This window comes from Zingiber officinale, chromosome 5A, assembly GCF_018446385.1.
Source record: "Zingiber officinale cultivar Zhangliang chromosome 5A, Zo_v1.1, whole genome shotgun sequence".
NCBI lineage: Eukaryota > Viridiplantae > Streptophyta > Magnoliopsida > Zingiberales > Zingiberaceae > Zingiber > Zingiber officinale.
This window is the reverse complement of record NC_055994.1, coordinates 135,543,228-135,557,348: the sequence shown is the minus strand read 5'-3', so window position 1 is coordinate 135,557,348 and position 14,121 is coordinate 135,543,228. Positions and strand designations below refer to the sequence as shown.

At 33.4% G+C, this 14,121-nt stretch overlaps 1 protein-coding gene and 3 non-coding genes across 4 annotated transcripts; all 4 read right to left on the bottom strand.

The window, feature by feature from the left end:
• Positions 1-6,712: 6,712 nt before the first annotated feature.
• LOC121983655 lies at positions 6,713-6,825 on the bottom strand. The gene has a single exon (XR_006112676.1). It is a non-coding gene; the product is annotated as a small nucleolar RNA snoR100 (small nucleolar RNA).
• A 99-nt stretch (positions 6,826-6,924) lies between these two features.
• LOC121983642 lies at positions 6,925-7,005 on the bottom strand. The gene has a single exon (XR_006112663.1). It is a non-coding gene; the product is annotated as a small nucleolar RNA Z155 (small nucleolar RNA).
• Positions 7,006-7,052: 47 nt separating this feature from the next.
• Positions 7,053-7,151, bottom strand: LOC121983638. The gene has a single exon (XR_006112659.1). It is a non-coding gene; the product is annotated as a small nucleolar RNA R41 (small nucleolar RNA).
• Positions 7,152-10,922: 3,771 nt separating this feature from the next.
• LOC121980058 (uncharacterized mitochondrial protein AtMg00810-like) lies at positions 10,923-13,363 on the bottom strand. The gene is made up of 3 exons (XM_042532027.1): positions 13,134-13,363; positions 11,846-11,938; positions 10,923-11,787 (listed from the first exon to the last, which is right to left on the bottom strand). The coding sequence occupies exons 1-3, from the start codon at positions 13,361-13,363 to the stop codon at positions 10,923-10,925; spliced, it is 1,188 nt and encodes a 395-aa protein (XP_042387961.1).
• Between the last annotated feature and the right edge of the window lie 758 nt (positions 13,364-14,121).

The following is a 14,121-nucleotide window of genomic DNA, read 5'->3' as shown; positions in this document are numbered from 1 at the left end:
AGTTCTTACTGCAGCACGAGTGCAAGTTTCCTTCGACTTGAGGTATACAAGTCATTTTGGTCATAGAGACTTAAGCAAGCATCTCATTGAGGTGTGAACCCAGGATGATTGGGTATAAGTTGAAGTGCCCGAAGGTATTTGGATAGCCTACAGAGGATTCACCGCTCCTTGCAAGGAGACGTATATCCTATGACCACTCGTTAGGATTATTACTCAAAGTCTTTGGCCAAAGCATTACATATACATCTTGATCGTCCATATTAACTATTTAATTATAGAATGATCATGAGTGACACCTAGTAGTACATCATGATCCCCAATTAGTCGAAAAATCATAGTTGATCTTAGAATTAATTATAAACCCTTCAGCAACTATAGTGAGTCACGTCTCGTTCCTTATACTCGTCTTATACTCACTTAATTCAGGACATGGTCTATGTGTCTTGTCCCCACTAGGCTGACTACTTCACACCTAGCCCAAGTAATACTTCCTCATTCTGCAGATTCAAATTACTCGTATATGTGTACAAGAGTCTCACACTATTAACATGTGATGCTTTGGCCAAAGACTTTGAGTAATAATCCTAACGAGTGGCCATAGAATATACGTCTCCTCGCAAGGAGCGGTGAATCCTCTGTAGGCTATCTAAACACCTTCGAGCACTTCAACTTATACCCAATCATTCTAGGTCCACATCTCAATGAGATGTTTGCTTAAGATGTCAAAGTATAAGTCTCAATAACCAAAATGACTTGTATACCTCAAATCGAAGGAAACTTGCACTCGTGCTGCAGTAAGAACATCACAGACATATCTATATATATGTAGAGAACCATATGAAATCTTACAGCGAGTCACTCCAATGAATTAGTTACCATAACTAGCGTCCACGTTTAACTCTCGACATCCCAATGTCTCCAGCCAGTGAGAAAACAGTTGTTTAGCGGAACCAAAGAGTATAACCTGTGCTAGTCTTACAAAATTGATAATGTCCGAATGCATTAATTCGACGACTAGGAAAATTTCAATATATTTATAATTACACATGTAGAGATAATCACTAGTTGTGATCCAATCACAAATTCTCTTATGCTATGAATTATATTATGGAGATTCAATAAATGAGTTTAAGACAATCAAACATAGAATATGCACTCAAATAGTGAATCTATACTTATCAAATAAATAGAAAAAATCGTAAGATGATTACCTTAGGACATTCCTCAAATTTTAACAGTTGCTACACTCTTAGATTCACATGTTATAGCTGCTATGAAAAAAATGTTGTTGCAACGTGCTTATACCAGAATATTGTAGCGGCTATAGAACCGTAATTGCTACAACGTGCTTAGACTACATTAGCAGATGTTGCACACATTTTATTATTCAAAACTAACATTGTAATGACATCTAGTGCTTGATATTAAGTATTTGTTTATAGAATTAAAAGACATCTAGTGCTTTAACCTCCCTTAGAAGTTCTACTTCTATGTATAACATAAAAAACTATAATGGAAAAGTAATGTCCCCTAGTTTAAGTCGTTCATATTATCAATACAACAAAATGAGTGACAGATAGAGTTGATAAGTAGAAGATCATTTGCCTAGTCCCTAATATACTGCAATGCAAACATTATATGCCTTGTACAAAATCTATTTGATAATTGAGAATATCATACTAAGTGTTTTATCTTTCAAAATCAAAATATTAGATTCACAAGAAAAGATGTTCCGTTGATTCCAGGACTTCTAAATCATGGCGATGAATTCCATTTGCCTTTGGATGTCTCCCTCATCCCACTCTACCTTCAACATTTCATAGATCAAGATTGTTCAAATAATGAAGTAGAGAACAAATTGATCAACGCCAGCAAACAATTAGAACCATCTCCTGAATCTGATATTTTATTCTGTCAACTTAGTATTTTATATTTTTTATATGCATGTTATTTACTACTACTAGTAGTATATCTAAATTACGCTACTTTATTGTGTAGCTAACTTAAAAAATTTAGGTAAATATAATTGGTATAAGACTATATATGACTATATGACAATATGGAGGTCATAGGTGTGATGCTCTCTTAAAGGCCTAAGCCACAAGGGCTTGAGTGAAATCAAACTCCAATATTGAAAGGATTTGCACACTTACTTGCTATGAGTTATTAAATTTTACTATAACTTCATTGAATCAAAATTTATAACCATATTTATTGTATTGCAGATTTGGATGTGTAAATATATTAGAATCATAGAGCCACACAAGAACTTTACCCTTCCAAGGATATGTCGATGGAATCAGATAATCTCATGTGTATCTATAATAAAAACCATGATTGGCGAACTGCCTTCATAAAAAGTAATAGTAACTTTAGTTTCATCAGATTTAGAGGAAAATCTGCTATCAATTGATTTCTTAGAAGATGTTGAAGAGAAAATTAATAATCAAATTGCACAGAACTTTACCAATATGTCTTTTCCTGAGCAAGCAAAGATTGTTCATGAGGAGCATGTAGCAGAGGATGTTCAAGAGTAAGTTGAATGTAATTTTTGCAAAGTAAAAGATGATCAACTTGCTAGGGTACGAACTTTGGTTACTGAGTTGAGCAAGGATATTAAACAGAATGATACAAAAATAAGGAAACTCCAAGATTTACAGGATATGAATACCATTAATGCTAACATTAGCAGTGTTGAGAAGGACAAGACTATATGTGAAAAGACTAAGTTGACGTTTGGTTAAATGATGAGAATGACTATAGGTATGAGTTTGATAGTAAGGTGTAATGGGAATGAGAATGGAAATGAAATTCATCTAGTTATATGAGTTTGGTTGATTCCCATAAATCTAGAAATCATTCCCAAATTGTCATTTCCAAATCCACAATCCAAACACCATCTTTTACTATCATTTCATTCCTCATTCGCAAGTCCATCAACCAAACACCCCCTAAATTTTATAAAAGACATAATCATAGTTGAATCAGAATTCAGAAAATAAAATCATAGAACTCCAAAGATTGCTATACAAAGCAAGGTATTAGAAGAGCAACCAACAACTGTCATCATGGATAAAGAGGTCATTGATCCTAATGCTATAATATATCAGAATAAATAGGAGTGTCAGAAAGAGTATTAGGCCACTACCTACAAAATTTAACTAAGCCCCCAAAAGAAAGAGAAATTACAAGTAGTTTCTACAAAGGATCGAATTAATGATGTTACAATGCTTAAATTATTGATGTAGATGCTAAATAGTTGGTTCTCCTCCTTCGGAGACTACGAGTGTAATATGAGCATTCGTTGATAAAAGGATCACCCTAAGATGATCATTTTATAGCTATTGAGAATGAATCAAATCAGATGGTTATATTTCTTAATTTTTCTAACTTGCTTCTACAGAACCAAGGTCAGCTGGTTATCTTGAATGGATTCAGTCTTATACATACGGGAGGAAAGTAATCAAAAAAAGAAAGAAGATGAGTTCTTCTTTTAGCACTTAGGAGCCATGCAAAATGAAAGTCTCATGCACGACTTTGAATGAGAGAAAGAAGTGAGGAATCCTCCTTTTGACTCTGACTCTCCCACTTCAGTCGTTGCTTTTCTTTCTGTTACTTCAAAAGTAGTTGCTTCAGCTTCAGCCACACAAATTTTCGATATTTCTTTTTATTTTTCATCAAACGAATGACATCTTCTCTTGGAAATCCTAGCTATTCTTAGCATGATATTGGGGAATCTCATTGCTATTACTCAAACAAGCATGAAACGTATGATTGCGCCCCCTCGGGGCAGTGCGGTGTTTAAGGCATGGGATGTTGTCACATGAGATTTTAGGATCAAAACTCGGCGTATCCGAGCATACCCTCCCCCATGCCTTGACCACTTACACTAATACCTCCTCCGTGTTCGCCTAGGGGCAGATTAGCGAATGTGTTGAACACAAGCGAATCATCTTTTACCACATGAAACGTATACTTGCATATTCGTTCATAGGTCAAATCAGATATGTAATTATTAGAATAATTGTTAGAGACTCAAATGATTGATATGCAAGCATGATAACTTATATGTTATTTTATATCTCCATCTATCTAGGAACTTTTGCTTGCATTATATTATTTGGTCTATGTACCAAAACTAATAACATTCGAGATTATGCAAGATTATATACGAAAGATCCTTTTTTGACTTTCTCTTCAGCCTTATGTCTCTTATCTCTAGGGGGTCTTCACCCACTAGTCGATTTTTTTTTGGAAAACTCGTGAATGGTAGGTAGGCCTATATTTCTTGATTTCAATAGGACTCCTTACGAGCATTGTTTAATCTACTATTATCTAAAAGTAATCAAGTTATTAATGACTGGACGAAATCAAGAAATAACCCCTTACGTGCGAAATTATAAAAGGAGTGTCAGAAAGAGTATGACTATATATATGACAGCATCGACTATACTAAAAATATCAATAAACGCAATTCTTGTAATTGCTCAAGATACCCTCTTTTTTGTTTCTAGGTCTATTTCTTAGTTCAAAATCTCTCTTACCAACCTGAATAAAAGAATTAGTAGATATGTTCCACCCAGAATGGGAATGAGCTAGGGTTATGAACTTATAATCATAGAATCGATTTGATCATCAGATTATAAGTTCATTTCATATCGAACCAAACTGCCATTGGGTTATGTATATTCTTATTATGAGGATGGGTCATTTGAGCGTATGTAACTAAATACTATGTAATCATATTCACTTCTTGTATTTTAAGAGCTTCTATTGAATCGAAAAATAAATATGATTTTATATCTTTTTGATATATAAATAAAAATAAATAAAGTCATCATTTAATCAAATCACCAAATCAAATTTGCTAAGATTTATAAGCTCAAAATTAAAATATTGAAAGTAAGGTTGAATGTAAATCAAAATATTAAAGGTAAGGTTTAATGTATTTAAATTATTGTTAATCTCGAATGACATATTTATTTATTTATGTATTTATCCAATAAGTGAAAACATGTTTTAAAAAAATAAAAATATTGTGATAATAAATGTAAAGCTCAGTCAATTATTTTTAAAAAAACATATAATGATTTTTCAAAAAAAAATTGAAACTATAATTACATGTTTTTAGAGAACCCTAATCTGTATTATAGACAAATTGAAAATACATATTAAACACCCACAAAATTTAATCTTTGAAAAACATTCTTTATATTTGTGACATAACCCTATGCGAGTTCATACAAAAACATACATAGTAGAGCTTTAGAGCATGTTTAGTAGGAATTCCTTCTAAAGCCGCTCTCAATAATTTTTTTTAGTTAATTTTTTCAGTATTTATTATTAAAAAAACGCACAATATCTTGATAGATTTATATATTTTGACATATAATATAATTAGTAAAAAAAACTATTAAATATAATAATAATATATTTTTTATTTAATATACAAGAATATTTATATTTTTTAATTATTACTGTTATTACAAATGTTAACCTTATATATATTTAAATTCTATAAAAATTCAATTATATATAAAATAAATAAAATACAAAGAAAAGATAAGAAAGACATAATAAAAAATAGAGAATCAAAAAAAAAATTATAGTAGAGAGATATATAAAAATTTTTACTTTTTACATGATATTTGGTCCCGTGTTGTTTGGTCCAATCTGGACACACCGAAAGATCCGGTCTCCTATGAGGATGGTAATTTCAAGCGCCCGTTTTATCAAAATTCATTAACTAATTTTTTTGATATTTAATATTGATGTATACATAGAAACTTATTCTTATTAAATTATATTTTTATATATAATGTTAATTATTATGTTTTTGTTGAAGGTTAATAGTTAGAATAAAAAATTATAAAATTCTGATAGGAATGTGGATAGATATAATAACTAAATAAATAAAAAGATAAAGGATAGAGTTTAACTCAAATCCAACTAAAATCGACCGTCTTTGCACAACTCATATGGCTGCTTGTCTTTCATGCGTAGGGGGACATTGTGCAAGGAGCCAAACGCGAACAGAAAATGATAATGCAGCCTTTGCTGCATCGCTACTGTTCTCCGGGTGACAACATACTCGAATTGCAACACCACCTTAATAGAATCACTGATCACCATGTTAACCCTTAAAAAATATCTATAAATATCTATAATTTAAGCCAATAAGCAAACACTAAATTAACTGATAAATATTTTTTAATAACTTTATATTGAATTTTCAAAAACATTGTTATTATAAAACATAATTTGGAATTTTTCCAAATATTTTAATACAATTTTTCCCATGAAGCTATTAATTACTAATTCGATTAATTTCGAATTATGGAATTAAGTACTCTTAATTACTAAATGAAAAATGAACAACTAGTTGGTGCTCAAGTTATAAGATAAAAGGTCTCCGGTTTAAATTATGTGCGTATACATGAGTAGATCTTGTGTTCAAACCACTTGACGTGCAAATAGATGCATATGTTAATCCTCTTTGTAATCTAATAAAATTGGTAATGATAGAAAATAAAGACAAAAAAAATATCTTCATCAAATAAAATTGGTAGAGTAATAGATATTAACAAACATCAATCGTAGTAATATCGAATTGAAATTATAACTCAAAATTTCCAAAAGCCAAAAAAAGTAAATAAAAAATATTGATTGAAAAAGGAAGCCTTCTCTTTAAGAAAATTGATGACGGAAAGAGCAATGTGGGTCGAATCCAGGCCCGCGAGATCAAATCCCGAAGGTATCAATGCGAGCAGACATGATGACCCTTTTAGTTTGATCTCTGTGCGCCATACCATGCTTCCTTCCTCCTGCAGTCCAGAGCATCGGCTTATTGCGCACAGTTCATCAATCCGTCAAAGAACAAAAACACCAACAAAACAAAACAAAAAACAAAAGCTTGACTGTCGCCGTCGATCAGATAGTTGTAGTCTGATTCATTGTAAGATCGACATGAAAAAATTTCCGAGAAGAGAAATCATCACATCGAGGGCGACTTGAAAAAAAAACCTTATAAAATAAAAGAAAAAAAAATAAAGAAGAGGCTCAGAAGGATCCATTGGTTCGTTGCTTAATCAGAGAGGAGAGAAGGCTCCGATCTCATATAATAGGTAGGTAATGCACATCACGGCCTCTACTTCGATCTAAAAATGAAAAAGAGGAAGAAGGAAAAAGGAAACGTACCTGGTTAGAAGAACGGGCGGCGTATGAAGAATAGTTGGAGGTCGACATTAATATATAGAGAGCGGGCGAGGAACAGACTCAGGATTAGGGTTTACTGTCCAACATCAAATTACAAAAATAGCCACGGGTTTTATTATAATTTCCAATATTTTCAAAATTTTCAGTAATTATCTTTTGAAATAATTAAAACGGTTTAAGATAATAAACACCATATAATTTTCCTTTAAATATTGTGACTTTTCCAATTAACCATGATTTTTTATGTATAAGAGAGCTCTATTTTTTATTTACGGACATTTAGAAATAATTTTGTATAATCATTTTCTAACATTTCCATTTCGTATCAAAATATATTATAAAGATTTTAAAATCATATATATATCATCTAATTTTTTATTGCCAACTAAACTTTAATTAAAATTTGAAGGAACGGACAGAGATAAAGTATTTTAGAAAAACATAAGCATAATTAATGAAAAAACAACTTGGATATAAAAACAAAAGATATTTTTTTTACTATTATTATCTAATTGTATCTAAACAAATAAAACAGAAGGCAAAATAACTAGTTCAAATGACCATTGATAATGTTCAAATAGCAAAAAAAAAACAACAAGTTTACAACCTTCAAATAGTAGAAAAAACGAACAAAGGAAACAGACTTGTACAAATATGTACAAACAGTTCAGATTTAAAAAGCTCAGGTATTTGATATATGACATTTACGGGGGCCATAGAGACCAAAGTACATCTCATGTAAGATACAAGCCTTTTGCTCAAGTCTTCTTTGCTTATTGTTTAAGGTTTCTGGTTGTCCAAGAAAAATTATTGTTGAGCAAGATTAGCACTCCATATAACGAGGGGAGTGGTTCTTGAGCAAATAGAGATTGTAAGGAGAAATTTGAGTTGTTCTTGAGAAGGAGAGATTTCAAACAAAAGAGTTCTTTCATCTTTATTTTCTAGTTTCTTCTTCTTTCTCTGTTTCATGCAATCATTGCTCACACCTTTGATGGTATTCAGTTACATGTTCAATTCGCCATGACAACCTGTCTTAGGTGTTGAAATGTTGTTTTACTATTTTATTTTGGGAAACAGATGTTCAGCGTAATCTCGTAGTAATATCGGAGAGGACGAATCTATTTTAAGAAGACTACATCGCTACATGACTTAACGTCTTTATTCCTCGAGCAACTCAAATCCTACTCTGATTTGGGCGTGTAATGATGCAGTTTCCTTAAAATAAATTTGTCCTCTCCAACAATGTTATGAGGTCACGTTAGACGTCTATTTTCCAAGATAAAACAGTGAAACCACCATCACAATCTAACACATGTTGTTGTGACTTGTGACGAACTTAACATGTACTTTGAACGCTATCAGGGGTGTCTGCCAAGTGAAGGAATGCACAACAAAGAGAAAGAAGATGAAGAAACGGGAGAATCAAGTGGAAGGATCTATTCTCTTTGAAATCTCTCATTGCTCAAAAACTCTTTTTGAAATTTCTTTTTACAATCTCTCCTTGATCAAGAACCACTCTCCTTATATGAAGTGTCAACCATGCTCAACAAGAAAGCTTTCTTGAGCAACAAGAAACCATCGCTTGAGCCATAAGCAAAGAAGACTGGAGCAACAAGCTTTCTGACCTAGAGCAAGATATTTTTCTTGAGCAACAAATTTTCTCGTTTTCTTGAGCAAATCACTAGCTAATCCAAGTGGAACCGATCGGGCTGCTATGTGCAGTCGCATTCAAACCAGAGCTCACAAGAAAGAGCTAAAGCAACAAACAAACCATAAATCAAATGCTCTGTTTCACTCTTGACTATTCATCTTCGTATAAAAATTTAACAAAATACTTCACAAAAATGAAGATCTTGCATACTCATGGCCTTGAGCATCTCTGAGCGCCAGAAGGCATTCTATGATGCCACATTCAGTTAAATATTGATTATAGTTACATAAATACCTTGGGAATCAATGAGCTATTTCTAGACAAGTGAAGTTACTGAGCTTGCATGTTTAAGGATCCAAGTGATGTATTCCCAAGAAAACAATAAGTAATGGAGCATGATCCAGATTTGCACAAACAAGACTACTTGAATTTTCTAATCCAAAAATACTCAAATTATCTTCAAAACTCAAATTACTATTTCCTTAGGCTTAATTTAGTGATTTTCCTGCATATTCAGCAGTCATTACTGCTTTTGATAGCTACAAATGTCAAGGAAAAAAGAAAACTTATCAACTAGTGTTCTTCTACCTCAACCAGGTAATTCAGGTTTTAACCCATCAAACTAGCTACTGTGTTAGTTATCTCCTTGTCTTTATATTTTTCTTATGCATTCTTAACCCTTGACTTCTCCATGACCAGCAGCAACATAGGCCAGCCTGATTTAACTTACTAACTAGAATCTGATAAATGACATCCTCCAGACTTTTTCAGTTGAAACACAAGCAATGATTTCAACAGAATTACATGTCCTAAAGTGAATTAGATGATGAACATGAGCTTCTTTTTAAACTTTTCATCTATATTTACTCCGGTACTGATATGTACCTTTTATTCCATGTTTATTTTGCTGAAAGATGATCCTTTGGCATGATTTCCTTTCTTCATGCGATACAGGCCAATAGGATAATTAACTACAAGGCTGCATTCAAACTAAAAGGAACTATGCAACTAGAAAATCCTATTGTAAAGAAACACTAAATCTAACAAAAATTACAGACAAATCATTCCACAGTTGTGAGGGATGAGCACAATAGAGTTAATAAAGGAAACATATAGCCAATGTACCCCATTTATGGATCATTTGATGCACAACTATCATAGTTGGAAAAAGAGAAGTTTCATGGTGGAAAAAACACTAAACCGGGTAAAAAAGACACCGCATTTATTCAAATTTTCTGCTGAATGATCCATATCGGCAGAACTAGCCACATCGGCAAAACTAGTTACGAACTGTGAAGTATCTGAAATTGTATCCTCCGTTGCAGTATTTTACATGGCTAAGAATAATAAGGATGGAACTTGTTGAAAAATTGGACTATAAACAAGTAAATAAATTACTTGTATTATATTCACACTTCAAAGACACTACAACACTTTTGAGGATCACTCACAATTTTAGAGAAGAAAAGAAAAGAAAGATGAAGAACAACTTTGAACTTGAAGACTCTATACTTTTATTTTTCGTTGGATGATTGAACATGAATACAGGGGGGAGTATTTATAGTACTCACTATGCAAGATACATAATTATCAGAAAACTAAATTCTATCCACAAAGAAATTTTATCCCTATCTATTAGATGAGATAAATACTCCCAACCACACACATTTTAATTTCTATCTTAAATCCTATATATTAAATGAAAGAAATACTCCAAACCACACATTCTAATTTCTATCTATTAAATTCTATCCATTGAATGAGAAAATTATTCTCATCCATAGGTTTTTATTCTTATCCGTTAACGGGTTGGTATTGATCTTCAACACTCCCCCTCAACACCAACCCTTTGTACTATGCTGAGTTGATAACGAAACATCTTGAATTTGTTGGCACTCAAGCCTTTTGTGAACACATCCGCAACTTGATCATCTATACTGATTTATCTCATCTCAATTTCTCCTTGCAGAACTTTTTCTCTAATAAAATGATAATGCACTTCAACATGCTTAGTTCTTGCATGAAAGATTGGATTTTCCGCCAAACGAATTGCTGATTAATTGTCACAATATACTGGAATTGCATAGTCTACTGGTTGATGTAGATTATTCATTAGTTGTATTAACCATGTGCTCTCTTGAGCTGCCATTGCTGCTGCTCGATACTCAGCTTCAATGGTTGACAATGATACAGTTGGTTGTCTCTTGCTACACCACGAGATTGTTCCAGAACCAAGCTTGAATACATAACCAGTTGTTGATCTTCTTGTGTCATAATCTCCTGCATAGTCAGCATCGCAGTAGCCAACTAACTTGCAGTCTTCATTTCTTTTGTACAAAAGGTCATAATCAATTGTGTTCTTTACATATCTTAGTATTCGTCGAGCTGCTTCCAAATGAGGCTTATTTGGATTTTGCATATACTGACTTATTACACTGATTGCATAAGAAATATCAGGTCGAGTTAAGGTTAAGTAGACGAGACTGCCTATCAATTGTTGATACATAGTTGCATCTTCTAAACTTTTCCCTTCATGTGCACACATTCTGACATTTTGTTCCATAGGTGTCGAGATCGGCTTGCATTTGAGCATTCCAAACTTTTTCAACAAGTCTTCGGAATATTTTTGTTGACAAAGAAATATTCCACTTTGTGTGCGATCAATCTCTAAACCAAGAAAATACTTAAGTTGCCCAAGTTCTTTCATTTGAAATTGAACTGATAAATTCTCCTTCGTTTGAAGAATTTCTGCTTTGTCATCGCCTGTTATGACTAGGTCATCCACATATACTAGCACGATAGCTAATTTTCCTTTATTTGTTTTGATAAATAAGCTGAAATATACAGATGTTACTAAATAACCACTTTGAGTTAGAAATTCAGCGATTTTACCATACCATGCCCTGGGTGCTTGTTTCAATCTGTAAAGTGTTTTCCATAGCTTACACACATATTCAGGATGATATTGGTTCTGAAAACCTATTGGTTGGATCATATAAATTTCCCGATCCAATTCTCAATGAAGAAAAGCGTTCTTCACACCCATCTGCCATAGATTCTAGTCTTTGTTGGCTGCAAATGCAAGTAGGATTCGTACAGTTATAAGTTTCACCACTGGACTAAATGTTTCATCATAGTCTAGTCCATACTATTGAGAGAAGCCACGAGCTACCAATCGTGCCTTGTACCTCTCGATTGACCCATCTGGACGACGCTTTATTTTGAAAACCCACTTGCAAGAAATGGGTTTCACATCTCTTGGTTTTGGTATAAGATCCCAAGTTTGATTTTGTTGCAGTGCAACAATCTCTTCTTTCATGCTATCACCCACTCAGGACTTTGCGATGCTTTTTCAAACATCTCGGGCTCTATTGCTTCTTCAACTATGACTGCATTGACATATTTTGGATTTGACCTTCATGTTTTTATTGACCTTCGGAGTTGAGATTGTGGAATTAATTCTTCCATTTCACTAGGCCTCTCTTCTTCATTTGGTTGTTGATATATGTCGATTTGCCAAGGACTCTGAGTCACTCTTTGCTCAATATCATTGTCATTTGGATCTTGTGATTCATCTGAACTTGATTGAAGTTGAACAGTATGCTCTCTCATCTTTTGTTACAATTTGTCTTTGAGGTCTTTAGAGTCTGACAACACCTCCTTAACTGGGTTCCACCAAGAAGATGCTTCATCGAACACTACATTTCGTGAAGTGTAACATCTTCCACTTGTTGGATCGCAACATTTCCACCCTTTTCTTTGGTTATCGTATCCCACAAAGATACATCTAATAGCTTTCTTGTCGAACTTAGTTCGTAAGTGATCAAAAACAAATACATAACATACACAACCAAATACTCGAAAGTAACTAACTGTAGGTTTTATGTTCTATAATTTCTCAAAAGGTGAAATGAATTCTAACCTTGGTTGAGGAAGTTTGTTAATAATAAAAGCTACAGTCCTTATTGCTTCAGCCCAAAATCGTCCAGGTACATTTTTGTCGTGCAGACTCCGACAAATTTCTGCAAGATGTCGGTTCTTTCTTTCTGCTACACCATTCTGCTGTAGTGTGTTGACACATGTGTACTGATGGTATATTCGACTTTCTCTTAAGTATTGGGAGAACTCTCTTGAGTTATATTCTCCCCCGTTGTATGTGCATAGACAACAGATCTTTGTTCCCAATTCTTCTTCGATTGACTGTTAGAACTCTTTAAACTTGGAAATTATATCAGATTTTTCTTTCATAAATAAGATCCAGACATACCTTAAGGAGTCATCAATGAATGTCACCATGTACCACATACCACCGATTGATGGTTGCTTAACAGGTCTGAATACATCATAGTGGACTAACTCTAATGGTTCCTTTGCTTTAAACCTTGACTCTTGATATGGTAATTGATGTGCTTTACCATATTGGCATCCCGCACATACCGTGTCTGTTCGTATGTCTAGTTGAGAAAGCCCCTTAAGCATCGACTTCTTCATCATCATGTTTAACTTGGAATAGTTAACATGACCTAATCTCATATGTCATATGTCTGATGTTTCACTTTTCCTTGTCTTGTCTATATATGCAAACTCTGCTGACATCACGTAGACCGACTCTAGTCGTTGCCCCTCCATTGTCGGTGTTTCTGATATTTTGAGATTTTGATATACCTTTACATCTTCAGGACCAAATAGAACATAATGACTTGATGATGTTAGTTGAGCCATAAATAATAAATTTTTCTTCATTCCTGAGACATGATAGGCATCTTGAAGTGACACCTGGCTAGAATTATATCGGGGCGTAATTATTGTCTTACCAATATGAGCTATTGGTAACCTTGAGTTGTTGGTTGTCACCACCATACGAGCTCCCTTATATTCGGACAAGTTTTGTAATTTTTCTTTATCACCTATCATGTGATTTGAGCAGCCTGAATCTACGATCCAATCATTTTTGTAGTTAATCTTGTCTAACATTATTGTAAAAGCTATTTCATTTTCCTCTGTAGCGAACAAGACTTTAGCATCCCAGTCATCTTCGCTATTCTCCTTAGGATTGTAGGTAGCAAGCAGTATTACTTTGAACAAACTTTTTCTTGGCCAGAAATCTTTTGCCATGTAGCCCACCTTCCCACAGTTGTAACACTTGCCAATAAACTTTCTATTATTGACATGATTATATGGGGCTCTCCTTGGACGATGAACTTCATTTCCTTGATAATTTTTTACTTTGTCACCATCCTTTTTAAATCCATCAC

What these genes read in the sequence shown, in the direction of transcription:
- LOC121980058 (XM_042532027.1), bottom strand. Translation starts at nt 13,363, where the DNA reads ATGATGATGAAGAAGTCGATGCTTAAGGGGCTTTCTCAACTAGACATA. An exon ending in TTCATTGATGACTCCTTAAG is followed by an intron (nt 11,939 to 13,133) that starts GTATGTCTGGAT and finishes TTGCATTTGCAG; the next exon opens with CCAACAAAGACTAGAATCTA. An exon ending in TTATATGATCCAACCAATAG is followed by an intron (nt 11,788 to 11,845) that starts GTTTTCAGAACC and finishes AACACTTTACAG; the next exon opens with ATTGAAACAAGCACCCAGGG.